General features: G+C 42.9%; 1 protein-coding gene across 1 annotated transcript in view; it reads left to right on the top strand.

The window, feature by feature from the left end:
* The first annotated feature begins 4,115 nt into the window (after positions 1–4,115).
* Positions 4,116–27,234, top strand: part of Tes (testin LIM domain protein) — a 39,188-nt gene continuing 16,069 nt past the window's right edge. The window contains exons 1-2 of the mRNA XM_050145914.1: positions 4,116–4,282; positions 24,833–24,918. Of these exons, the coding sequence (XP_050001871.1) occupies positions 4,256–4,282; positions 24,833–24,918 (113 nt within the window). The 5' untranslated portion in view covers positions 4,116–4,255. The remainder of the gene's footprint in view (positions 4,283–24,832; positions 24,919–27,234) is intronic.

Here is a 27,234-nt window from a genome sequence, read left to right as displayed (position 1 = left end):
TTCAGACAATTTTCCAAGAATTCCTTTTGGCATTTATGGTGTGTTTAATATGTATATTATTATATGTACACATGGGTGGAGTAGCTTTGAGCAGGTCTTGGAACCAACTCGGGACCTCTGAAGAGGAGGAAGTGGTCTGAATCACTCACAGTTCCATCTCTCCAGCCCCATATGCAAACACACGTAGGCCTGTGTTCACAACATCTGTATCTTTAGCCCCACCCCTTTCTGTTAGTTACTAGACCCAAATTCCACCGGCCTTGCAAATTTGGTACACGTGAAATAGAACTCATTGCCTCTCTGTTACTTGCAATCAAAAAGTGTTTAATTACAACAGAAGCTCTAGCTAAACAAAATCCAAGCATGAGACAGTGGTTAGGGGGTATTCCACCATTAGTTGAGGAACTATTGGCTTTTGATAGCCTCTAAGAAAGGAAAAGTCAATTTTCCTTTAATGATCTGATCCCTGGTAAGTCTACTACATGCCAGGGCCCCAACCCTAAGTCTAGTTGGCAAACACAAACATCTCAATGGAGATGGAGAAGGCTGAGCCAGTGGTAGTAGGAGGGGAGTTAAGGGGAGAGTGTTGGGATAGTCTTTCTGTACACTGTGTTCAGACATGTCTCTGTTTTACCTCACCTTTCTAGGGTACCTTCTGATTGGTTTAATAAAGAGCTGAATGATCATAGGTTGGAAAGGATAGCCAGAACTTCCCTGTGCAGAGATAGGAACTTTGGAAAAGAATCTAAGGTGGGAGATTCGCCAGCTGAACAGAGCAACTTGGATGTATGGTACTGCAGAGAGGTAACAAGCCATGTGGCACAACAGAGATTAATATAAACGAGTTAATTTAAGTATTAAGAGCCAGTTGGGAACAAGCCTTAGCTAAGGCCAAGCTTCCATAATTAAAAAACAAAGCCGGGGTCTAAAGAAAGAACGTATATAGAAGGAGGCATGAGTATGTTCACAATACATTATATGAAATTCTCGAAGAACTAATCAAAACATTCTTAGAATACACTAATCTTCAGCCAAGGAATACGCCTCTGGGAAGCTTTGGCAAACACCCATACCACCTTCTCCCCTGAGCTTGGTTGTGCTCCAGAAACCAGCACAGTTTTGTTACTCCTACAAGTCTCCTCCCTGTCCGGAAAACACATTGCTAATCTGTACACAGCTTAAGGACAAAGGAACATCTCAGGCATGCTTAAATTGCTCAGTGTAACCCTCCCATAACATCACAAAGGTTACAAGAATGGTTCATCCACTTCCCTCATCCGAGATTGTAACCCACTAAATTTAAGTGGAAAAATACTACATTTAGATTACATAAAGAACTTTTTAGTTTGTGTGTGTGTGTGTGTGTGTGTGTGTAAAATCTAGACTGTTTGCTTATTTTTCTAAGGATAGACTTTCAAATCCCAGTATACTCACTTCTCTATTTGATTGATTTCTTTTCTGCCTGAGAAGGTCATGGGTTTGGCAGATTTTCCATGAGTTCGGTAGTAGAGCCAAGTCAAACATTAACCACAGTACTTCAGTAGGCACAAAGGGAACTACAATTAAATAATACCTGCCCCAGAATTCACCACACACTCCCCAAAAATTATCAGCGAGTTTTGTGAAGTGTACTTCACACTTGACCCTTATAATTCATGTTGTTAGCTAACCCTCCCTGAATTGCCTTACTTGCTTGTATAGATTTTTGACTCCTTTACTTTCTGTGCACTCTTTGCCTAGCTTTTCATCTCCTTTCTGTGCTGGTCCTGTCCAGTCTAGCTTATTAGTTGTGTTTCATAGCTTTTACTTTACTCTTCCCCCAAGCTGTGGTTGTCTCCATGACTTTTAATTAACCCAGGTAGGATGCTAGCTTACCTATGTCACTATTCGAGCAGAGCCTTTAACCCTAAACTTTATATTTTGATGCTTGACTTCAACATCCCAATTTCCATACCTTTACGAGTCCATCTCTGCAGTGACAAATGCACAAATACATAAAACCCTTCCCTGTCTTATGTATTCTTCTCTTCCCCCTCGATCTCCAGCAGAGATGATCACGCTAGGAAGTCCTGTCTGTTTGTCCTCTGCCACCACCTGTATCCAATCATCAAACATGCCTGTTCAAGCTCCTTGGCATCTCTGCTGTTTAACGCTCAAAGAACTGATTGCAGACTTCAGTTCAACTCTAACATTGATCTACCTCATTTTATTTTCTATAAATTATGTACCAACGATTTGGAAGAATCCAGAGTTGGCACAATGGTGAATCCAGTTAGAAACCATTGAATCCCAACACCATCTTTGCTAATGCTACTCACACCACGTGATACTGCGAGGGCTTGCAAGGGAGAGGGGAAAGACAAAATTTGATGGTTAAAGAAAAAACCAAAACAACTAACACCTCCATATTATTTTTCTTGGTGTCATCTCTGCTATTTCACATAAAAAGGGCCCCCAGTTTGTGTCACAACATTTGCTTAATGCCTTATTCTAAGCGGATTTACTGGACATCTTCTATTGGTTGGCTTTCTGGGAAAGCAAACACTGTCATTGGTAGACCTGTCAGAGTGCATCAGCACTTAAAGGGACAGACTCTGCAGGCCCACATCTTCCCCCATTGTTTGGGGAAATGACTTAGAATGCTTTACTTCAGCTGAATAAAAAGAAAAAAAAATGATCACAATCTGTTTTGGTCATTTCATTAATCAGATATGGAAAACATTCTTCTGATAACTCAGTGCTCTGCTAAGCACTGTTAAACAAGTTATCAAGTAAAAGTGTAGAAAATGTTCTCTAAAGTGAATTTTGAAGTGGTCTAATTGCCAAGTTTCCAGAGGTAAAATGAAACGACACCAGGGTTCAAGTATGTGCACTGTATGGAGATTTTATATTTATTATTAAATGTATATTTAGAGAGACATATATACATGCATAATGTAGATGCCAGATTAGGGCACTAACTGACACCTAGCCATTAACACTTTCTGAGTAGGAACTGAAGAAAACTGCTCGGGGCTGGAGAGATGGTTCAAGTATTAAAGGCTCCTGCTGTTCTTACAGAGGACCTGATTCCAGATCCCAGAGCCCAATTCAGGAGGCTCCCAGCTGCTGGTAACTCCAACCCCATAATATCCCAGCCATCCTTCTGGACACTATGTGAGCCTGTGCGCACAGCTGCGCGTGCTCACTCATAGACGCGTAATTTAAAAAAATTAAAGAAAACGTTGATTTGCCTAAATCAAAACGCTTCTTTCCCTCAGGTCCACATCCCGGAGAAGTTACTGTGACTCAAGCCAGAGCTCTGTCGCCAAACATGCCAAGACATTTGACATGTCTTTGGGGCCTTCGGTTCCCAGCAAAATGTGTGCAGGGAATTAATCCCTACACACCACCCCAGTCTCTCCAAGGTGAGGGTCTTCATCGCAACTGCTCTTGAATGAGGGTATGAAACCGACTTGCTTCCGGTGGTCCAGGCTTCTGTGAGACTGGCGTTTGAAACCGGACTACTCGAGAAGCAGGGGCAGCCTCGCCTTATTACACTTAGTAGGCACAAAAGGCAAGCTTCTGTTTCCCAAACAAATATACCACTCACTTCTGCATACGTTTGTGTGAGCCTCACTTGCTCACAGTGTAGCAATCTTCATTGGCATGTGGGGCGTCAGGGAGGATTCTTCGGCAGTGTTCGGGACTCCGGAGAAAAACATTTGAGAAAGGGACATCTCCACAATTCAGCAGTGAAATCAAGGCTTGACTATCAGGCTTCTGCTATGTCCTGGTATGCCGAAGGAGCTCCGTGGCTCCTTTGCCCTAAAAATCAACCAAGAAGTTGGTATTGGGGGAATGACTCCTCTTGGCCTGAATCAAAAGTCCCGGCGACATACAAGTACAACCCACCGAAATGGAAAGGTCTGAGCCTGGTCTTCAGTTGGACGCAAGCCTGCTACCCCAAACTGTCGCTAGGCTTTGGGGAAACTGAGTCCCCTTACACCGGGCAACTCCGCAGGGCCCCGCCCCCTCGCTGCCCCGCCTCTCACCTTGCTCCGGCCGCTAAGGTGCGTGCGGCGCGCGCTGATTGGCGGCTTCCTGGCGCTGCCCCGCTGCCATTGGCTGCCAGGGCCTCTTTGTTCCAGGTCCCAGCCGCAGCCGAATCGGGCTGCGGAAGTTCGAGGGCGCGGTGTGTGTAGCTGCAGCGTCGGCGCCCGAGTCTCCGCAGCGGAGATCGCGGACGCTGGACCGAGCCCCTCCGACGCCCAGCATGGACCTTGAAACCAAAATAAAGAAGGTGAGTGGCGCGGGTGGTGGGCGAGGTCGCCTCACCTGAGCGCGGGAGCTGCCCCGTGTTCCGGGTCCAGATCCCGGTAGGTGCGGGGAGAGGACCACCCCGCCGACCCGGGACCTTTGAGAGACTGTCGCCTTGGGGCGGGACCCTGCGACCCGTTGTCACCGCGCCTGAAACTTTCCGGAAAACCTTTCAGCCACGCCTTCCCCAGAGCCCAGGGTGAGGTCTGGGCGACGGTGACTGACACTGCTTCCTGTCTAGGGAAGCTGCGCTCTGGAGAGCCAATGTGGTTCGATGATGTGGCTTTGGCAGCCCCGACCTGGCTGCCCCAGGCTCTCTAAAAGTGTCTGCTGACTAGTGACACTTCCTTCACACCCGCGCCTGCTGATAACTTGTGAAGTGATGACTTTGGGGGAAGTGTGTGTGTGTTTCACTGATGGCCTGAATGCCAAAATACTGTCTCCTTCTTGAGAAAAACGTCCTCTAAAATGTTTGGCCGCCAGCTGCAAACAGCGGTTGTTGCAGGTGCTGGGGAACACCCTCATGACTGTTCCTGGTGTCCAGGCTAATAGCGCTACCTGAGGAGCTCCGAGATTATGGGGAATCTCTCAGGTCGCCTGGGAGAAAGGGGTGGGGATCAGACTATGACTCAAAAGAACACTGACGTCACATTCTATTGTAACAGTCGACCTTAAAGGTCTTGTTCCGAAGAATTGCGCCTGTTTACTTTGAAGTAAATTTAAGCTAGTGATCTTTTATCTAATAGGGAAGGAAGTTGTGAAGAGTGAAAAGAAAAGTTGAGAAAACTTTCTTCTCTTGCTACCTTACAGTTGCCGGTTCATCTTCTAAAAGGGAATTTCTATTTTGTACCCATTTAAAAATTGGACTGTTAAAATTTATGCAAATATAAAGTATGAGGGTAGGAAGCAGTTGACAAATAGATATTTGAACCTAGAAAACAGTTCCCTGGTCCTGTCTGATTAAAATCAGCACTCAGAAGGGAAGTCCAGAACAGGAAACATAAAATACACTCTTGTCTCTTCCTGTCTAGTATATATTCTCTTAACGAGTTTTCTGGTTAACCAGGCTTCCCTCTTAGAAAACATTTGATGGGCTGTGTAGTCTCCTGTTAGGAATACTGAACTCACTGAGTTTTAATGGAAGAGCTACTTCAGGCATGTGTCTCAAATGGGAGGGTACTTTTGCTTAGAAATACTGATTTGAAAGCTATTCTGTAAAAGTGTGAATTCCTTGAAGGTAGGGAGGGATGAATAGGCAAATCAGAGGATAATGACGCTGTTGTGTATAATACTATCCTGGTACATTTTGTCAAACCCCACAGGATATAAAATATCAGAAAGGAACTCCAATGTGGATTCTGAACTCTGGTGATGGTGTCCGTGTGTCTCATAAATGGCCATCGCTGGAGCACAAGGTTGATAATGAGGGACTGGCTGGACATGTCGGGAAAAGACCAGTAGGGAACTGAGCTTCCGCTCATCTTTGCTGTGAACCAAAAGATTATTTTTTAAAAGTATTCTATTTTTTTTTTTTAAAAAAAGGCAATCTTTGAGACAATAATTCTTAGAGGAAAGTCCAAAACTAAGAGTTATTTCTCCTTGCAATGGGTTAAAAAATGTGCATATCTCAAAGCACTTTCCTGCAGTCTGGGTTATAATAAATATTCTTTTGAAATACGGTGTATCTATCCCCCTCCATTCGCCCTTTATTTTAAAAGGATATCTTTTCAACCAAGTGCCTTAGCCGTCTCCGTAAGCTTACTCATTCCCATCCCACCTGAAGAACAAAAATTTCAGAAGTTTAAAGAAAATGAAATAACATCAATAAATCCTATTTTATGAAACTCTTGCTCCCAGTGATGCTCAGAGGGTCCTCTCTCAGTGATGACTAAGACATCCAAAAAGTGTTCCATTTGACTGTCAACCATGTCCCTGATCTACCTTCCTAAGCTATTTTTTAATGGATTGGATAAAAGGTTCCCCAATGCAAAGCCCTTTGAAGATTCCTGGAGTCAATTTTACCCTTTAAGCCGTAATCTCAAAAGAAACACATTTAAGAATGGTTTTATTTAGAAGTTGCTTTCAAATACACTTAACAGAAAGAAAGATTACAAGACTTTTCCCCTCCCCATCAGATCTTCTTAGGTTGCACAAAAGAAAAGCCATAATTTGGATGTACTTTCCAAACAAAGGCAGTTTGGAAATGGAAATACAGAGGCATTTAAATAGAAGTCAACTTGACTTGTAGCTTAAGAAGTGTGGTATTTTTCCCTTTCAAGGCCCCTGCATTTCATTGTTGACTCCAGAAGGAATTTTCCCCAGGCAGATGGAAAATGCTATTTATTTCCCATTAGCATCTCCTGGAAAAAGAAATAAAGAGGGCAGTCTTTACCTTTCAGTGACCTAGGTGGGTGACTCTATTTTAAGAGGTTTGGTTGATTAAAGGAGAGATTTCTCCATATACTCGCCCTTGGGTTGATTAGCAATTGCACACCACTATCATGGGCCCTCTGGGTTTCATGATTGCTGTTTTGCTATATTTTGTTTTGTTTAAGGCGAGTGAGCTGTTGCTAGGATGCGGAAGCTGGTTTGTCTACACAGACTTTTGGTTTAACAATATTTTAGATGAGAATTTGACTTTTATGTTTACGCCCTGTCCTCTGAAACACTCAGCTGGACCCTGTCCCTGCCTCTTGCATCCCTTTTTCTGTGTGTAAGTAAAAATCTGTGTCTGATTGCAAAAATAAACAATGGCTCTGAGAGGTAGAAACAGCCTCATTTTCATGTTCAGTCGTGGCCCGTCACCAGCTGTTTTCCCTTGGTGCCACTTTGTCCAGGAAAATCAGCTTTTATTCTTAAAAAGATACCAAAGAGAGAGACTTCAGGGACTGCCAGTATACTGCCTAGAATTGCTGCCGGGCTTTGATTTTACTATATTTTGTAAACCTCATTCTTAAAATCTATCCAAACATCTTACATGCTTTTCTTGAAATTGTTTGTTTCGTTAACTTTACTTTAAAAAGAACGAGATGCATCTTATATACAGAAAGCCACTAACAACAGCAACAAAAGTCCCTCCCTGCACTCAGATTTGTTTAAAAAGCTTTAATTATTATCCAGAAGTGGATAGTAAGTCCAAGTGACTGGAGCTGGAAAAGATTCAGAACCACAGAGATTATTGCATTGGAAATGAGAATGAGCCTTTCCTCATAGGTAGCCCCTTAGTTGAGTGAAAAAAAAGTAAGTATATTGGAATCTTTTGTCCCTCAAATCTAGTTAGCTACTCTGCATGAATCCTTTCTTGGTATGGAAAAAATGTTGACAAAAAACTTATAACTCTCGAAAGAAAGAAAGAAAGAAAGAAAGAAAGAAAGAAAGAAAGAAAGAAAGAAAGAAAGAAAGAGAAAGAAAGGGAGGAAGAAGGAGAGAGAGAGAAAGAGAGAGAGAGAGAGAGAGAGAGAGAGAGAGAGAGAGAGAGAGAGAGAGAGAGAGAGCGAGCGCTTATTCTGGAGCTATATTGAGTGACCATGGCCCAGGAATACAGATTTAAGTTACTGCATATTCCATGTTCCAATGTGGAAACACTTTCATGATATTTTATAACTTTACAGTATGGAGACAGTCATAAATCAAGGCAAGTTTAAAATATGCCAGAGATGCAGTCATATCAAGATGAGGGAGGTTTTCTTTAGGCCAAAGATGACATCATGTTGGGAGGTTTCTGTAGGCTGGAGATTCAGGATACTGTCTGATGACCTGACGTTGAGCCGTTTCTGTAGACCCGAGACTGTAAGATGCTGTCTGGTGGCATGCTTAGCTTTTTGAGTAGGTAGAAGCTAGTCATCTGCTAAGTTAACAGATTCCAAAAAGATTTCTGTCTATTAGATGTTAGTTCAGATTCAGATGGGCTGGGAATGGCTGTTCCCGAGGGCTAGAACTAGCCCAAGATAAGGCAAGGTTTCGGGCATTTAGGTTGGGGTAGGGGCTTCAACATTCGTATCTTTCCATAGTGTGGCATTCTAATCAGCCAATCACATTCTGCAGACACAGCTTGTTTCCAGGAGTTTTTGTTCACAGAGCACTGGAAACACATTTTCCTCAAATGCCATCGACACGAATTGGAGTAAAGGGAGATTGTCTTTAAAGGTAGACACTCTGACTCAGAAACCACAGAAGAAAGTAAAGTGCCCCTAGCTTAGCTTTTGTTTCTCGTTCTGTTGCTATGGTAAAATGCTGCCACAAAAATAATATAGCAGAAAGGGTTTATTCTGGCTCATAGGTCAAGAGTTCAGTGTATCATGGTGGGGAGTCAAGGTGTTCGGAGCATGATAGAGTTGGTCAGAGCAAATCCACGGTCAGAAAACAGAGAGCCATGAATACACTTTGCTCCTCAGCTCTTCTTTTCCATTTATACATCTAGATACAAGCATAGGGAAATGATTACCTTGGGAGAATGTCCATCTCCCAAGGGAGGCAGAGGCAGGAAGATTTCTGTGAGTTTGAGGCCAGCCTGGTCTACAGAGCCAGGAGAGCAAGGGCTACACAAAGAAACCCTGTGTCTTGGGAAGAAAAATAAAAATAAAAAAGGCAAGGAAAAAAAAAAAGAAATTATGTTTGAAGAAGTGATTTTTATACAAATAAAATTACCAACTATTCTACTGGTTTTCAGGGTGTGGGCTTAAGTCAGTGTTTGATGTACACCCATTAGTGTTAGCTGACAGATAAAAGTCTACAAAACATAAAAGGCTTATGAAAAGGAATTTCTGGGAGAGTTTTACAGGCAAAGAAATTCGAATAGCATTCTCCACCATATCTTCTAGAATTCTTCCAACTTCTCAGTTTGTATTGGGAGCTGGGTGGGAGTCATGCTCCTTTGTCCCTCTTCAATGAGATCCTGAGCAGTAGGTGGCCTGTGTTGGGCTCTCTGCTTTGGGAAGTCAGACATTGCATCGGGATCTACAGGGATCCTGATGAGCGCTGGGAGGTCTCTACCTTCTGAACTTCAGATGTGATAGAAATCTCCACACTCTGTGGGTAGGAAATGTATTTTGCAATAGCAGACGCTCCACGTTTCACAGGCGTAGTCATAGTAGGCCAGCCAGAACAAATGAAAATAGCAGGGCGCTCCTTATGCTGAGGAAGTTATTAATTTCCCTCCTGCTTACAAAAAACTCTAGTTTAAAAAGGCAGTGAGAAACACCAAAATGGAGAGCTGTCTCTTGAACTTGCTAGGGAAATATTGAGAATGGAATTAACATTAGGGGCCGGCACTGTGCGGAAAAGCGTTCTAAGTAGGGCTTTCTTGGTGCTACACCTTGTGTTCGTTCTCTGAGAATTCGAAGAGCACTTGGCTGCCTGATAATTTGAATACGAGTTCTTTGTACAAACCGAACCACACAGTGTACTTAGAAATTAGGAAAGGTCAGTAATGCCCAGGTTTGTCTATGTCTGGAGAGAGTACCGGTGTACCCAGACTTTCTCCTGTTTCTTTATCAGCATCTTTTCCAATCACACTAGGCTATAGTAGGTCTACTATTTTTTTTTGTTATGGTGACCACCTTGGATCTCAATTTTATGTGTGAGAAGAAAGCTCAGTTGTTGACAGAGATTATTTCTAAGGTTCTAAATCCCTGGCTATGAAAAGTTATGTTAACAGTCTACCAAGTTCCATGCCGCTTTAAAAACCACGTAGACCACAAATGTGCCTGTGAACACATACGCACATGTACACAGTGTAACTGTTTCGTACATCTGTGGCTTCCAAAGGAAGCTCTTCCACGGGGCAGATGAGCTCACATAAGAAGTGTTATGTTCCTTAGTGTATGGAGAAACCAAAGAAGCGAAAAGGGAAGGAATACTTGGTGCTTTTAATCATCATGTCCCTCAAACAAGACTTGTCTCTTAAAAGCTGTCTTTAAAAATGGTATCTAGGGCTGGTGCAGGATGTTTATTGTCTAGCAGTAAACAGAAAAGGCATAGGTTTACGCTCATATAAAGAGTGATAGAGCAAAAACAAATAAAGACAAGCAAATGACCGATTGCAGCCTCCGGAGAAGCCTATATAGGTTAGCACACTGGATTTCTAACACGGGGAAGTTTGGGATGAGTCTTAGCGATCACTAATCTTTCAAACTTTGAAATTCTTATTTCTTTTATCTTAATGGCCACTAAGGAAGAAAATGGTAAAGCGATTTTATATATTGCAATGTAGGTCAACCATAATAAAATAAAATAAAATCTAATTGTATCCTTGCACCTCTCTGGTAACCACATTTGCTCTTCTTGATTACAAATGCCCTGCGGGAGTCAGCCTTGGGTTCCAGTTTGCTGTGCTCAGAAAGTTTGGTTTTGGTTTAGCATATACTGCCATTTTTTTTCTTTTAAGACAGGGTTTCTTTCTGTAACCCTGGCTTTCCTGGAACTCACACTGTAGACCAGGCTGGCCTCAAACTCAGAGATCCCCCCCACACACACACACACTGTGTGCTGGTACTAAAGGTGTATACCTCCGCTGCTCAGCGATATTGTGATTTCGTAAAAGTCTCTTCATTAGGTCATCAATGTTCAGGGCATATAGGAAACTCATTTTTATAAGATGGTGAAATGTTCAGAAAAGTTATATGGGTTGTGATTAAGGAACCCTCAAAAAAAAAAAAAACACAGAAACGGAGAAATAAATTAGACCAATCAAATTCGAAATAGGTTGCAAAAGAGCATTTGCAAGATTTTAAAGAAAAACAGTATCATGGGTCTTGGAATAAATATGCAGTCAAGCCCTGTATTAGGAGTGGAAACATTTTTTTCAGCTACCCAACTCCAGCCTTCAGCTCTCCTATAAAACAGTTTCAGTCTGATCTGGTTTTTATTTTCCGAGTTTCACATTCACCTACCTTCCTGTTTCAGTAATTGCCTAGAGAGATAAAAAGGTATCTGTGATCACAATGTCCTAGCTCTCCCTGCTTTCCCTTGGTCCCCACAGTAAAAGGGCTGGTTTACCAACTACAATTTCTCTCATCTCCCCCAGGCGGCTGAGAATGGGGTTTGGCCGAGTTTGGCCAAGGCTTAAGGGTGGAGCGTGTTTGGCCTGAAGCCAGCCGGTGGGGCCCCGCAGAGATCTGTCTGCTCAGTGACTTAAGGCTACTACTGTAGGCATACTTTGTCACTGAAGCACTGACTCAAACGGGGAGAGTCTGAGCTTGTGTTTATCATAGTAACACTCTGACTACCCTAAACAAAACTATGAAAAGGAGTTTCAGGGAGTTTATTGCGAAGCTTCTTATCTGAACAGTGGCCAGTGGAGCAGAGAACACTGGGCTGGGATGCTCTCAAAGCCGCAGCCGCAAGAATTTCTTGCTGTGTCTGATGTGAAAGTGATATTATGTTCCATTGCAATAAGGTCACGCAGATGTTAAGGTAGACTTTTGGTTTTATATGGACACATCTTCATGACAGCCAGATAGGATGAGTCACAATGGTAGAATGTCTGGTTTTGTCTGTTATGAGGCTCTGACCTGCAATAAAAGTAGCCAGGACTACACAAAAAGTTATGCTTTGTATACATTTAAGATGGTAGACTCTAAACGGGGAGTCCTGCCCATGTCTCTTGAACTTAAGTAGTTTAGAACACTAGGGTGCCAGCACTGGTAAGAAAAACAGGGGACCTGGAATGAGAGGGAGGCAAGAGAAACGTAAATTTGCCACCGTGCTGGCTAGGCTGGAATGAATGTAAGAATATTGTTTCTTTCTCCTGGTAAGGAACAACTTTGAAAAATTTATCATGGGATAATTATCTAAAAAGATTGAAAATGAGTTACTCAAATAAAAACACTGAGTTGTTTTTGTTGTTGTTGGTAGTGGTGGTAATGGTGTTTTTTTGTTTTGTTTTGTTTTGTTTTTTTTTTCTTTTTTTCTTTTTTTTAATTGTCAAAGGCTTACTGGCTCCTGTTGCTCACACTCACGTCTTTATTTGTCTCAGACTGCCCTGGTGAGTAATGGTTTGCCAACTGCCACATTTTTGAAGAGCACAGCAACACTAGGAATGCAAACAACTGTTGTTGAGTCCGTGGGCAAAAGTAATTAATTCCCTTTAATTGGGTAGCCTGGGAGTACTCTATTGAGGAAGCAATTCCTAGACAATAAAGAGCATTTCATTAGGCAAAGAAGGCAGTTCACAGGCAGACCAAGCAGCAGGAAGCAAAGGTGCTGGCTAGTGGAATGTCAGCAGGTGCTTCCTTGGCGTTCTCACTGCTAACAGCTGCTTTTTGACCCTTCTAAGGCTAAGCCAAGGGCATGGAAGCTCCAGCAATTTGCAGTTTTCCCAAGGTCCAGTTTGAATTGAAATGTGAAGCCAAGCTACTGAAGCAGCCTAGCTCACTGCTCTGGATCTCTGCCCCTTTGCTCTAACTTTGATTCGAATTTGATAAGCGGCTTCAATCTACCTGTAAAAGGAGGGCATTCCACGTTGTGGGTGTTGGCTGGACTCAGCTTACAGCTGGGGGTTGCCATCACCCCACAACCATGCTTTTGTCTTCATTATACCTCCTATAAACTAAGGGTTTATTTGTTCTGCAAAGATAAATAGGCAAAGTGAGACCCAGGGTCCGCAGCTGTAGCCCTGGGTTCTTAGGATCCTCAACCTTATTCTGTATTGTGTGCGCTCTGCCAGGGGTTCAGCAATGACAGTGAGCAGCTAGTCAGGGGCCTCACTGCTCCTTCGCAGCCAAGGGCTTTCTGGAACTCTGTCAGGGATCCAGCAGTGACAATGAGGAGCTACTCAGGGGCCTCATTGCTCCACAGCAGCCAAGGGCTTTCTGGAACTCTCCGGGTGGCCCAGGACCTGACACTCTTCAAGAGCTTTGCGTCTTTACAACCCTCACTCCACAGCCACGGCTCTCTGTGGCTCTTCTTACCTCTCTGCTTGTCTGTCATTCTTGAGCTGCTCTCAGATTGTTGCTGGGTACGCCTGGGTCCGGAAGCTTGTTGAGTCGTCAGCGTAGTTCATTCTACCTGTAGCAAAGACTACAAGTGACTGCCAAACCCTCTTCATGTGGCCTTATTGGAGTCGGGCCTACAGCATCAGTGGGAAATGTCCAAGGGTTCTCCCGGACTGCTCTGGACTGCTGCCAGGGATGGGAGAGCAGCAAGCAAACCCTGCGCAGACACTGTCATGGATGGGCTAGGTTCTCCTCCCAGTCACAGTGGGAACTTAAGGGACATACTGCAGGGTTCTTAGCAGGGTCACCTGAAGCTTAAATGACATAATCAGTCTCCTAAAGCAAAGGTGCAGTTGGAGAGGTAGCCATGGCAACTGCAGTGCTCCATGAGTGTGGAACAACGTGTTTTTGTGTTGATAGGTTCCATTTCTCTGTTATCAGTTCAGTCTTCGTGAGAAGCTATGAGGGTGTATGTTTGGATATGTGTCTAGTTTTTATGAGATAGGGTCTCACACTAGCCCCAACTAGCCCAAACTAACCTTGAACTTCTGGGGGTCCACTTACTTTAGCCTTCCAAGTTCTAGGATTACAGATATGAATCACTATGCTTAATTTTATTTTTCTACATAGAGTCTTATGTAGCCCAAGATGACCTTGAACTTTCTATGTTACCAATGATGACCTTGTGGTCACTTCCTTATTGTCTCAGAACGGACTGGTGAGTCATGGTTTGCCAACTGCCCCAGGGTGACGAGCACTGCGGTAATAAGAATGTCAACAACTTTCTACTTTCTATGTCCGAAGAGTCACGGATGTCCTCCACCGTGCCATGCCTAGCTTTTAAAACAGCCTCACCTGTCAGGACAGGAGTTCAAGGAACTTCCTTTGGGTCTGAATGGGAGTTGAATAACTCCGGTGTCCCCTGAATGTGGCGGGGCTGAAGCTGTGGCTGCTCTAATCCCTTAGATCTTCTGGAACATCGGCAAGCACATCCACAATCCAGTAGGCTCTGGAACAATGAAAGCACAGCCACAGCTCTGTAGTCGGCCGTCACCTCTGTTCCCCCCTTGATTGCTCACTCCCTTCTCTACCCAGCACCACTGAGGTTAGAGGTATGGAAAGTACCTGACAGCTGTCAGTCAAGTGGCCATCCAGCAACGGAACTGCCCAACAGGCTTACTCATGATGAGGAAGAACATGAGATCTTACAGAAAATTTAACATTTTCAGTGACTTTTATCGAACAATCCTTAACTTCCGACTAAATATCCTTAAAGAAGGTGGTCACCTTCTGATCTGTCTCACTTAAGTCATGGAACACTTGAAGTAAAGGGTTGGAACAGTAGAGGGCAGGTAGTCTTTGGATCTTCTAAAAGCCTGTGGAAGAAAACTAAGATCTTTTTAGTGTGACTTACTTGATTTTCAGTGGGCCTGTTTTTAATCTGGCCACTTTCCTGCTAGCTTTAAGACACAGATCTCTCCAAATTCCTCCCAAGTGGGTTGTGTTTCTTGCACGTTGCTTGAGGAAATGTAGAACTTATTTCTGTGGAAGATGCCAAATTGCCTGAGGTTTTTAAGAGAGGTTACAAAGTCTGACTTTTTAAACACTATAAAAATTCCAAAATATGCTACAGAAATGTTCATGCTTTGGTGTGAGTGTTAGAATTTGTTAGTGCTAATTGGATGCAAAGAGAAAAGACCCACTATAAGGGGAGGGACAGGAGGTGAGACATATTTACCCCAACCCCACATTCTTCAAGACACCACAGACAAAGCCTTATACCTTATGTTGACCAGATGAATTCAATCAGAGGATACTGACCACTTCCAGACTCTTCTCTGTAATATGGGGGTTTAAAGGAAGCCCTGCAGAGCTTGGTGTTCCCACTTGTATGTTTTAATCCCAGATTTGATACCTCCTCCTCCTTCTTCTTCTTCTTCTTCTTCTTCTTCTTCTTCTTCTTCTTCTTCTTCTTCTTCTTCTTCTTCTTCTTCTTCTTCTTCTTCTTCTTCTTCTTCTTCTTCTTCTTCTTCTTCTTCCTCCTCCTCCTCCTCCTCCTCCTTCTTCCCCTTCTTCTTCTTCTGTTTTAATTGCCCTATGAACTGCTAATAGTGTTCAATAATGTTTTAAATTTTCTGATAAGGATGCTCAGCACTGATAAGTAAAGGTCTGGAGAGCCAGGATTGTATCATGTTTGTATTGTACCCCGGAGTCTCTTCTTGGTGTTAATTCTCTCTCTATACACAGCTGGCCAAGTTACTTAACCCTCTAAACCTTACCCTACCCTTGTCCTCAACTGTCTGCGTTACTGCGAGTGCCAGCTAAGTGCTACTAACATTTAAAGCACCATGTCTGGAGACTACACATAGAAAACAAATATATCATCACCATCATCAATGGTTCCAATCTAGAGAGGGATGAAAAGCATACAGAGATCATCATGCCATTTAATAAACACCTGATAGAATCATCAAGAATTTTGTGATGACATACTGTCAGCGCGTTTTTGCAGGTTGGTGCTTTCCTGACCACAAAGAAAGATTCCATTAAAGCTTGGTAACCTGGGGTATGTTAAATCGCTGGATTTAATTGCCTTCCTCTTCGTAGCTGGGTTAAGTTCTCGTAATGAACCACCGATTGCACACTTTCAAGTGTCGAGGTAGCGAACTGGCATGTCTTTTAAATCAGAATCTTCAATTTCTTCGGTTACTTGCAAGAATTCCATAGGTCTTTGCTGCTCCTCCCATGAGATTGCAATCTGCCCCTCCCGCCCTCCAGTCCGTGCTGTGATGGGACTTACTTGGCCCACTGGGGTGTATTGGGTGTGCTAGAGTCGGTTCCAGGCTTGGCCTTTAAGAGACCTTGCTTGCCTCTCCCTGCTGCCTTGGAGCCCTATCTGGGAAGGAGCCCAGGTCAGTCTGGAGGAAAATGAGAGACCATGAGAAACAGGTGAGCAATTTCAACAGAAGCTACCCTGAACTACTTGTCCTGAACTGCACAAAGCATATGTGGATATTGGTGTGTGGCTGCTGACCCCAGGACACACAGATGTGGAAGCATGGTCAAACTATTATGATCAGACAGGACAGAATAAATAACTGCCTTTATGGGATGAGTGGATTTTTAGGTTTTTAGGAACCAAAGTATGGCACTTATCTCTTGCTGGGATGGAGTCTGATTACCGCCCTGCAGTGAGAGGTACCAGCAGAGTCTGCTGGTGGCCTTCCTCATTCTGAATAACCTTTGCTGTCCATAGTATTCTGTGCATAGGAGAGAGTCGGAGTAACATTATAGGTGACTTGGGAATGGGCCCGCTAATCACTTCATTTTAGTTTCTTTCCTTGTTCTGCCAAGATAAAGGGAAATTGAATTAGCATGCAATCGAAATCTGATTGCAGTTATAAACAGAAAGTATATGTATGCTTTGAAAATGTCCTCATTTTCTCCAGTAAGCAAATGTCAAGGCTGCCCATGTGTTTCCTTCAGTGGGGAAGTCCTCCCACAATAGTCAGTAAACAATGAACACGGTTTATGAAGAACCAAAGCTTCTGTCTTATTCTTCTTCATCTTTTTTTTTAAAAAAAAAACTTTTATTATTTTTAAAAACACTCTTTCTCATTTTATATACCAATTCCAGTTCCCTCTCTCTTTTCTCCTCCTGTTCCCCACACCTTCCACTCACCCCATTCCCACATCCACTCCTCAGAGAGGGTAAGGCTTCCCATGGGAGTCAACAAAGTATGGCACATCCCTTTGAGGCAAGATCAAGGCCCTCCCCACCATATCTAGGATGAGCAAGGTATCCAACCCAAGAGAATGGGCCACCAAAAGCCAGTTCATGTACTAGGGATAAATCCTGGTCCCACTGCCAGTGGTCCCAGAGACTGCCCCAGCCACACAACTGTCCCCCACATTCAGAGGGCCTAATTTGGGCCTATGCTGGTTTCCCCACTGTCAGTTCAGAGTCAGTGAGCTCCCACTAGTTCAGGTCAGCTGTTACTGTGGGGATCCTTATCCTGGTCTTGACCCCTTTGCTCATATTATTGCTTCATCCTCTCTTCAACTGGACTCTGGGAGCTCGGCCCCCTGCTAGCTGTGGATCTCTGCATCTACTTTCATCAGTTTCTGGATGCAGTTTCTATGATGACAATCAAGGTAGTCATCAAGCCAACTGAATGGGAAAAGATCTTCACCAATCCCACATTGGGCAGAGATCTCCAAAATATGTAAAGTACTCAAGAAACTAGACACTGAAATACCAAATAATCCAATTAAAAAATGGGATACAGATCTAAACAGAATTCTCAAGAGAAGAATTTCAAATTGCCAAAAAACACTAAGGAATTGCTCAGCATCCTTAGCCATCAAGGAAATACAAATCAAAATGACCCTGAGATACCATCTTATACCTGTCAGAATGGCTAAGATCAAAAAACCAATTTTAGCTTATGCTGGAGAGGATGTGGAGTAACGGGAACACTCCTCCATTGTTGGTGGAAACGCAAACTTGTACAACCACTTTGAAAATCAGTATGGCAATTTCTCAGAAAATTGGAAATCAGTGTACCTCAAACCCCAGCAATACCACTCTTGGGCATATAGCCAAAGGATGTGCACGTACACCATGAGGACATTTGCTCAACTTTTTTTCCTCTCCCATTAGGGAGAAACTCAGATTGGCTCCTCCACCCCACTGAGCATGCCTGTACTTCCCTTGTTTCTACATACACTCCAAAGAGATAGGCGGGGAACGGGGGCCAGTAAGTCATTTGACTGTGTGGTCACCTTTTCCTGTTCCTACTAACGTGTTACAGTGGAGTACTCCTGAAGCAGTTACACTACAGACCTCACACATATCATGAATGGGGGCACTATTCAAATTCTGGGATGCACTGTCTTCATAAAGCTTCTTAGTCTACTTCTGTCTGAGTAGTCCCTCTTTGGAGCCAGCTGTGGAGGTAGTGACCGACACAAGATCAAGTTAGGAACGTCTGCTGCAATCCACCTTCTCCTGAGGAACTCCCACAGATGCAGATTCTGAAAGTCCCTTTTATAGCTAATAAAGAGAAGGTTTTCAGGACATGTTTCTTAAGCACTTCCCACGGCAGAGTCCTTCAGTGGAACCAATCTTAATTAAGAAGTGATTTCAGCAACAATGATAGTGCTATTAACTGTGGCATCTTTACAGCTTGCATTGGGTTTACTCAAAGTAACAGATTCACGGGGAGGCCTTTTCTTAGTGAAGCTTATGCAAGAGGACATCTATTAAAGGTCATAACAAATATAATTTAAAAATATTCACTGAAAGTGTTTCTAAGGAAGCTGCTTAAACTTAGGAGATATATGACAATTTTTCTATTAATTGTTCACCCAAAATATATGAAACCTAAATTATGTTGTCCCTAATACTATTCTGTGGTCAAATTGGCCTTTGAATGCTCACTTAACACTATATATAAGGATGATTGGCCATAAGTGCTCCCTAATTTTAGTTATGTGGTAATATTCTCAGACAAAGGCCCTGTTTCTTTTTTTTTTTTTTTCAGGTGGATTTCTGTAAGAAATCTTATACAGACCTTTACACAAAACCTTTTCTACTTTTTCTTTGTGTTCTTAAAAGAAAACCCTCATGTGTTATAGAATTGTGGAGATTTTCTCATAAATATATCACTGTAATTTCCTATGAATTAATCCTGGTATTGTATATAGTATTTTATAAGCATTTATACCTGCGTATGTATATGTATGGTTGTATATGCTTGCATATTTTTGAGAAGGAGGATGGGGTTTGGAGGATTTAAAAGAAAGTTATCCTCTGTCCCGACTTTGGGGAGATTTTCCTGGTCCCGACAGAGTGAACAACCAACATATAGAGAAGGAAATTATTTGTAAGGAGGAAGCAAAATTCTGTTTTAATGTGGCCATTTGACTAAAGAGATGAAGCAAGGTGCCAGTGATCACTCCCTGTACCCGTATTCATAGTGTGCCTCCTACATCCCGAGTCACTTAGTCATTGAAAATATGGGCATCTATAGTGCCTGACGTGCTCTCTAAGCCTGTTAGAGGGGTCCCACGAGTTGTTGATTCATGGGAGACGGAACCATGCCTGGCAGCAGGAGCACCCAGTAAGTATGGGCTGTTGCTGTGACTGTCCTAATCCCTTCCAGGGACATTCTTGTAAAAATGGTGGGATTTGTTTGGGGTAAGATACTGATGTTTTTCTCTCGGCTTTAGCAGCTCCACTGATATTTAATTATCGTCTGCTGCAGGAGGGGACATGGAAGAAATGAGGCAGGGTGGGTTTGAAAGTGACTCCTCTGACACTGGAGAAAAGAGGAATTCATTATACATTAAAAGTATTTGGTAAGAGGAGCATTGTGTGGTGAGTTAATTTTTGAAGCAGCTGGATGACGTACAGGAGGAGGGCTCCATCAGAGTGTGGCACTACAGAGCCGTGTCAAGAGCTTGATCATGGATACTGGCTACGGAGGAGAGAGCAACCTGGCATGTTTAGGGCTTGGCCCACAGTAAGTGTACCTGCAATGGATTGAGAAGACTTTGCGCTCTCAGTGAGGTGATGAGGCAACTGCTCACAACCCTTGCTCTAGTATTTCTCTCATATATTTTGAAATGGGTGAAAATAGGAAGTTTTGATCTTCTAAATTAAAAAAAAAAAAGCCTAAAGGTTTTACTATGGATAATTTACCTGTTTTCTTACCTTTGGAAGATGTATACCTATCATGGTAGAGATTACGAACAGTCCCAGCAGTTTGAGACCTTGCGTCAGAGAAGAGTCAAGACTTACTGATTGGAAAGGGGAGGTGGAGCTTCACAGAAACTACTCTGTTTCTATGAGAAGCATTGCTTAGAACTGCCATTCATTTGTCTGTGACTATAATATAAATACATGCACACACATAGATGTGTGTCTTTGTATACATTTGCATGTATGTGTGCCTGTGTTTCGTATATGTGAGTAAACAATGCACACATGGAAGAGAACATAGACTATGTGTATTTCATATCCGTATCACTTTCCTCAGGAAGCCTCATTCCAACGTGATTAAACAATCTTAGGAACACTTGCTCCACAGGGAAAGTTGGTTATAAGGCAGCGCAGCTCACATGACCTCACCCTGAACACTGTATAATATCTTCCAGATCCGAATTGTCTCCAAATCAACCCAGACCATGTTTGCAAGACCAGATGTTTCATACCCTTCTTCCCCACCCCCTTCCTCTTTCAAGTGTCTGACATGCGATCCCTCTGCTCTGGATCAAGAGGGTCACTTGAAATGTTGCCAACATATCTGGTTTCTTGACATTATGATTATGGAGAAATTGATGCCATTTCCATTTCTAACTCTAAGATAAACAGAGGGAAGCAGGGGCTTGGAGACTCAGGTCATGGAAATGGAAGCTGTGTTTCTGGAGCCTACAGTTATGGCTACTTACCTGTGACTAGTACTTCGGGATAGCTGCCACAGAGTGACTGTTGTTCTCTTAGAAGACCTTGATGGAATTCTCAAAGCCCAGCTATGATTTCTCCGAATATAGTCAATCCAGAGGACCTATTTGCTTGGGCAATGAAAAAGAAAAATTAATCTGTCATATCCTTCTATTGACAATGGCCAGAATGTGTTGCTAAAATTATATGAAGTAAACAGCTTCGGAACTTGTGTGCTTATGAGAACCATGTGTTCTTAGGCACCAGTTGTTGATTCTACAGGGAATTCCGTCACACATAGCTGGCGAAATGGTGATGCATGACAGAACCGAACAGTGCCACTCACAACTGGGGTTGCTTGTATCCTCCACGTACGTTGCAGACTGAGGTCCAAATGATTGTGGCTTGAATGAGCTGCTAATATACTGCCTTTCTCTGATGGAGGTGGGTCTTGTATCTTATCTGTTGCTTTCATTGGTTAATAATAAAGAAACTGCCTCGGCCCTCATAGGACAGAAAATTAGGTAGGCAGAGTAGACAGAAGAGAATGCTGGGAAAAAGAAGCTTAGTAGAGGAGTCGCCATGATTCTCCGGCTCCAGACAGACGCAGGTTAAGATCCTCCCTGGTAAGCCAGCTCGTGGGCTACACAGAATATTAGAAATGGGTTAGAACAATATGTAAGAGCTAGCCAATAAGAAGCTGGAACTAGCGGGGCCAGGCATTGTTTAATAGAATACAGTTTCCGTGTAATTATTTTGGGCATAAGCTAGCCATGCGGGCGGCCGGGTGCCGGGGACGCAGCCCTGCCGCCGCTCCTGTTTCAACATTTCTCAAATGATCATTTTATGTTTAGCAATTTAGCTTTGATAGGTTGACAAGTGGTTAACAATAGATAAAGTTACCCAACATGTTGATTTACAACTTTAATTTTAAAATAAAAAAAAAAGGCTGGAGTCAGTCTGATTCAATCCTTTCCTTATCTAGACAAAACCAAGAGGAGAAAAATGATTTTATAAAATCTTTCAATGTGGCTGGTGACACTGTGGAACTAAATCACACTTTCTTTGACTCTTCTTGGATGATCTTTCTTCTTCACAGTTTTCTGTTAACTCTCTCACACTTATAGAATACAATTACATCATTTTCTTAATAACTGGTGAAGCTAACTCTTATATCACTATTACATGTAATCACACAAATCATAGTGTTCATATGAGTCGAAGGATCTGGCTTTCATTGTCTTAAGTGGCCAGTTTGCCTCAGCTGAGAAGGAGCGAACACCTAGGCCTCCCCACTTCACTCCTCCATTCCATCCTACACAGACTGCATCCTGAGTATCCTTAGATAACACAGTCACACAGACTGCATCCTGAGTATCCTTAGATAACAGTCACACAGACCTGCATCCTGAGTATCCTTAGATAACACAGTCACACAGACTGCATCCTGAGTATCCTTAGATAATAGTCACACAGACCTGCATCCTGAGTATCCTTAGACAACACATTTGTTAAAATTTCTCCCCATCAGTTTTCAAGAACGGAGAGCCGGACAGAAACTAGCCTGTAGGACTTAGGTGTCTAAAAATAACGATCATCTTTTCTGTGAAAAGCAGGACTCTGCCCAGTTGGAGTGGTCTTTGCTGGGGACAAAGAGGAGGGAAGAAGTGTGATGAGGATTCTGGGTCTTAGATTTCAGGGAATACCGACCACAAAGTAAAGGAGAGAGAGAAATTTCTGGAGATTTAGAAAAAATAGGGATCATGAAGTGAAATTCAAAGGAACTGGGAAGCCCAGGTCTTCTGACAGTGTACATTAGAAGATGGGAGTGGACCTTAAAGAAGTCAGGGGTGGGTGGGTGTTTCTCTATAAAGTAGGATTAGTATGGTTTCCATCATCTAGGTTAGGCTGGACTCTCGAGAGGAGACTGACAAGATTGCCAGACACCGCAGTGAGGAGCAGATCAGAAGAAATTCATCGCACACTTGTAGAGCTACCGACAATGTTGTTGTATTGGGTTTTAGAACTGCATTCCACATTACAACTCAGTCCGGCAGTGGGTACATCTACTGAACATGGAATGAGAGTGGAGATCACTAATGTCATTTCTTAGAGTGCTACTGTGCTTGCTTATCACAACTGAGGTTGGAGAAGAGAGTTGGAGTAGAGAAATTCTTCCCCTATGATGTAAGATAGAGATCTTCAGGTGGGTGTCAGTGAGCTTTAATTTCTGTAACCCAGCTTGTGGAAATGTAAAAGAACTTCTATCATAGGCAATAAAAGTTCATGGCCAGCCCAAAATTCAGTATCGTGACTTTAGTTGATAGCAGAGGTTCTGAAAACTAGGTGTCTTTATTTTTTTATTTTTATTTTTATTTTCCGAGACAGGGTTTCTCTGTAGCTTTGGTGCCTGTCCTGGAACTTGCTCTTGTAGACCAGGCTGGCCTCGAACTCACAGAGATCCGCCTGCCTCTGCCTCCCGAGGTGTCTTTATTTTTGTTTTGTTTTTAATTAGGACTTCTTCTCTTTGGGTCCCAGAAGGACACGGTATATACTGGTGTGATCTCTCGCCACCCTTAGTTACTTAATTCCTCTATGAGGGACACTTTTGTGCCTCCACTCAGTCTTGGCACTCAGAAAAGATGAAAGTGTGTGTGTTTGGAATCTCTGTCTAATTCAGTTCCATCATCATCATTACTACATGGGAGCATGTATCTTAGTGTTCTTACGAGTTCAACGATCTCCTACTTAACATGTCATTTAGGCAACCATATTGTTGAGAGTTCATGGATACAGCTTCCCTTTCATATTCCAGATGTTACTATCCAGCTGCAAGTATCTGGTCCTCTGGCTCATACAGTGTCTCACCACACCCTCGGTGTTCCCTGAGCCATATTGTAGATGTGTCATACCCCAAAGTCAGTTGTTCCATAATAGTTTCCATCTAGTACAAAAACACACTTCTTTGATGAGGGCTGAGAGATACCCTTTCCTTTGGGTACAAGGTTATGTATGCATTTAGACTACAGTTCAGTATTATACCGCTTTAGGAAAGTGGCAGTAGTCTTCTCTAGCATCCATGACCTCTTAGCTGTTGATACTTGTTTGGTTCAAGTCCAAGTAGACAGCTGCTCCTCACCCTTATATAAAAGTACCACAATTGTGCCATCGTTGCTGTCTCTCCAGGCTGGTCATTGTCAAATCTAGATTTACAGTTGGCCAAGCCTGTTGACTGTTTTTCTTTCTTGGCAGCCTTCATAACCCCTCTGGGTAGGTACTGTGAGAGGTAGTTTTCAGGGTGGAGGTGTCCAGGTAAGCTCTGGAATGTGCTGACCTTTTGATCCGGAGCAAATTCTGAAAACTTCTAGGGTTTTAGTGAAATCATCTTTAAAGAACAGAGAACACCACTGGGCAGTGGTGGTGGCGCACACCTTTCATGCCAGCGCTCAGAGGCAGAGGAAGGTGGATCTCTGTGAGTTCGAGGCCAGCCTGGTCTAGAGTGAGTTCCAGGACCTCCAGGGCTACACAAAGAAACCCTCTCTTGTAAAACACACACACACACACACACACAAATAAAAAGAAAAGAAAAGAGAGAGAGAGAACAGTGTGATAGTGCTGCCTGCTTCCTGAGTGTTTTGTGCGGTTTTGTAAGATTTTAATTCAGTAGTAAGAAATAAAGAATACTGCTTCAGGTATTCAATAAATGTTTATAGTTGCTTTGATTGTATTTTCATGATATAAAATAATATTTTAATTGTAATTCCTAAACTCTTTCGCATATTTATTCACTTTCCAGTCTCTGCCCTTTGAACTCTGCCGGTATTTGAGGTATTCTGGGCACATAATGGGCAAAATGTAAATTCATGAGTTTTGTGCCTTTCAGTGTTTGTAGTCTCTAGCAAGTTGTATTCGCTTCTTCTCCTTTCCTGACAAAAGCAATGAGAACATAAAGTACGCTGTGCACAGGCTTGCAGGCTCCATTTACATACTTGATGCCTTCGTTGGCTGAACAATGTGAAACCCATAAAAGATTTGTTTGAGAGTTACATCAACAAGAGTGTTAAGTGGAATTAAAAAGTGTGGTTTATTGAATTTTTAAAATTTTTTCAAATTCATAATAATAGCTTCCCTTTTTTTTTCTCCTCCTTAACAGATGGGCTTAGGTCATGAGCAAGGATTTGGAGCCCCCTGTCTGAAATGCAAAGAGAACTGTGAAGGGTTTGAACTGCACTTCTGGAGGTGAGCTCTTTTTTTTTTTTTTTTTTTTTTTTTTTTTTTGAGACAGGGTTTCTCTGTGGCTTTGGAGCCTGTCCTGGAACTAGCTCTGTAACCAGGCTGGTCTCGAACTCACAGAGATCCGCCTGTCTCTGCCTCCCGAGTGCTGGGATTAAAGGCGTGCGCCACCATCGCCCGGCTGGAGGTGAGCTCTTGAAACTTACCGTAGTATCATCAGCGTTTTCTCCTGTCGGGCAGTGCCCCTTGGACAGCGTGCGTGCACTGTGACAAACTCTTGACAAGCTGCTTAGTTGCGGGGCTTCTGTTTTCTAAGAAGTTAGTAAAAGTGAGACTGTTCGACGTTCACGTCATGAAGTACGACAGAGTGGGTTGGGCCATGACGATCGTAGGAAGAGTTGCTTGATTTCTGCCTCCCCACCATCTCCACGGAATATGCTCTTTCTGAGTGGCAGGGGAGTTTGCAGTAATCCCTCTGAGGACTGCTAATTAATTTGGGACTAATAGTCAACTCCGCATGGCTCAGCCTGCCTCTGCAGGCCGATCAGTGTGCATCAGTTGTGGGCTCATATCCTCGTGGTCAGGAAGTAACACTAAGTTTGTTCTGAAAACCTTCTCTCGGGTCAATTTGTTACTGAGAAACTTCCAGGAACTTGAGCCTTTTAAAAGAAGTTGCCGATTTTTGAATGATGCTCATGTACCCAAAGGACAAAACTAATACTTTGAATAGATCTTATTTGTAGCCCGCAAATCTAAAAATGGAAGCGTGCTCCTTCAAAGAACATCAGAGTTCTTCCACATGCCTGCTGGAAGTTAGAGGCAGCATAATATTGTCAAGAAAAATATAAATCAGTTATCGGTAGATAATGGTTGCTCTGTGTGGCAATGTTTTCTTTTTAAATGCTGAGGATTGCATCTGGAGCCTCTTGTAGGCAAGGCAAACATTCCCCACTGAACTGTAGGCCCAGTCCATGTTGAACTGACCACTTAGTGACTACCTCCATGCCTCGGGTTACCGTGCAACACTAGAATAAAAGGTCTCAACATCTGTTATGGCTGTATACAGTGTAAGCGGGAGAGGGACATAATAAAATCTGGCATATTTGTCTCCTTTAAAAGCTTGCATATTTAATAAGCTCTAGGAAATAGACAAAAATGTCTGAAAAAGCAATGGCAACAGAAACTTGACCATTTCCAGAAGTAATGCTTCTGTTCTTTATTTTTGTTGTTTATTTTCAAAGAACTTACTTAGAATTTTCCATTGGGTTTGTAAATTCCAGTCTTAACATAGCTCTCGTGTCTGTAGGGACATACAAAGATAGTATCATTGAGCAGAAATAGTTTCTTAGTATTAGAGGTTATCTCCTCGTACTACCGAAAAGTCAGAAGCACACATGCTCAGATCTCATCATGAAAGCCTTGTGTGTTCTAGCCACACACTTCTTCCAATTTCTGTCAGTGACTAATTGCTCTGTTGTACGGTTTGGGGAAGAACAGCAGATGTTTGTTTGTTTTATTCTTTCCGTTTATTGAACCCATGAGTGAGGAACCCGAAGATAATCTGGGTGGGTGACCATTTCACCTGACTTTCGGCACCACTTTCCTTTATGACTACTGTTGATTTGTGGAGGGACACATCGCCCCCTGCTGGACACCGTGTTTTCAAGCTTAAAATAATCCTGTCAGCTATGCAGTTCTGTAAACTGCTCATGAGATTTGTAAAGCTCCTTCCTAAGAGAGATTTCCTCTTCTGTAAACCAGGCTAGTTTAGAGTAACTTCTTTGTCTGGGTCATTTCTATCCTTCAGGTCGCTATCGTCTGATATTTTCGTATCTTCAAACATTGCCAGGCAAGAGCAGACCTCCATGGCATGAAAATCAATTCTTTACCTTTATTACACAGGCCGCTTTGATAAACTGGCCAGAGACTTGGAGTCCAAGCGTCATAAATATTAGAGGTTGGCCTCCAACCCAGCTGGTGCCTGTATGGTCTGCCAGATGGTATTTCTTAGTGATGTTGTCATTCTCCTGACAGGGGTCCAGACACATTTCTGTGGTATGATTTCTCATCGGTCCCCAGCTTCCATAACTGGAAGACCAGAGGCAGATGCCATTGACCTATACTAGTTTTTCGTATTTTTTAAATGTATTTTAAGGTACTATTTGTTTATTTATTTATTTAATGTTTATGGGTATTTTGCCTGCATGTATGTCTGTCCGCCACATGTGTGGCTAGTGCCCTCAAAAGACAAAAGAGGGTGTATGATCCTCAGAAAATGGGGTTGCAGACAATTGTTGGCATCCATGTGGATGCTGGGAACTG

This window comes from Alexandromys fortis, unplaced genomic scaffold (assembly GCF_014885135.2).
Source record: "Alexandromys fortis isolate MF-2015 unplaced genomic scaffold, M_Fortis_MF-2015_v1.1 scaffold_34, whole genome shotgun sequence".
Taxonomy (NCBI): domain Eukaryota; kingdom Metazoa; phylum Chordata; class Mammalia; order Rodentia; family Cricetidae; genus Alexandromys; species Alexandromys fortis.
The sequence above is the reverse complement of the archived record's forward strand: the minus strand, read 5'-3'. Positions and strand labels throughout refer to the sequence as shown.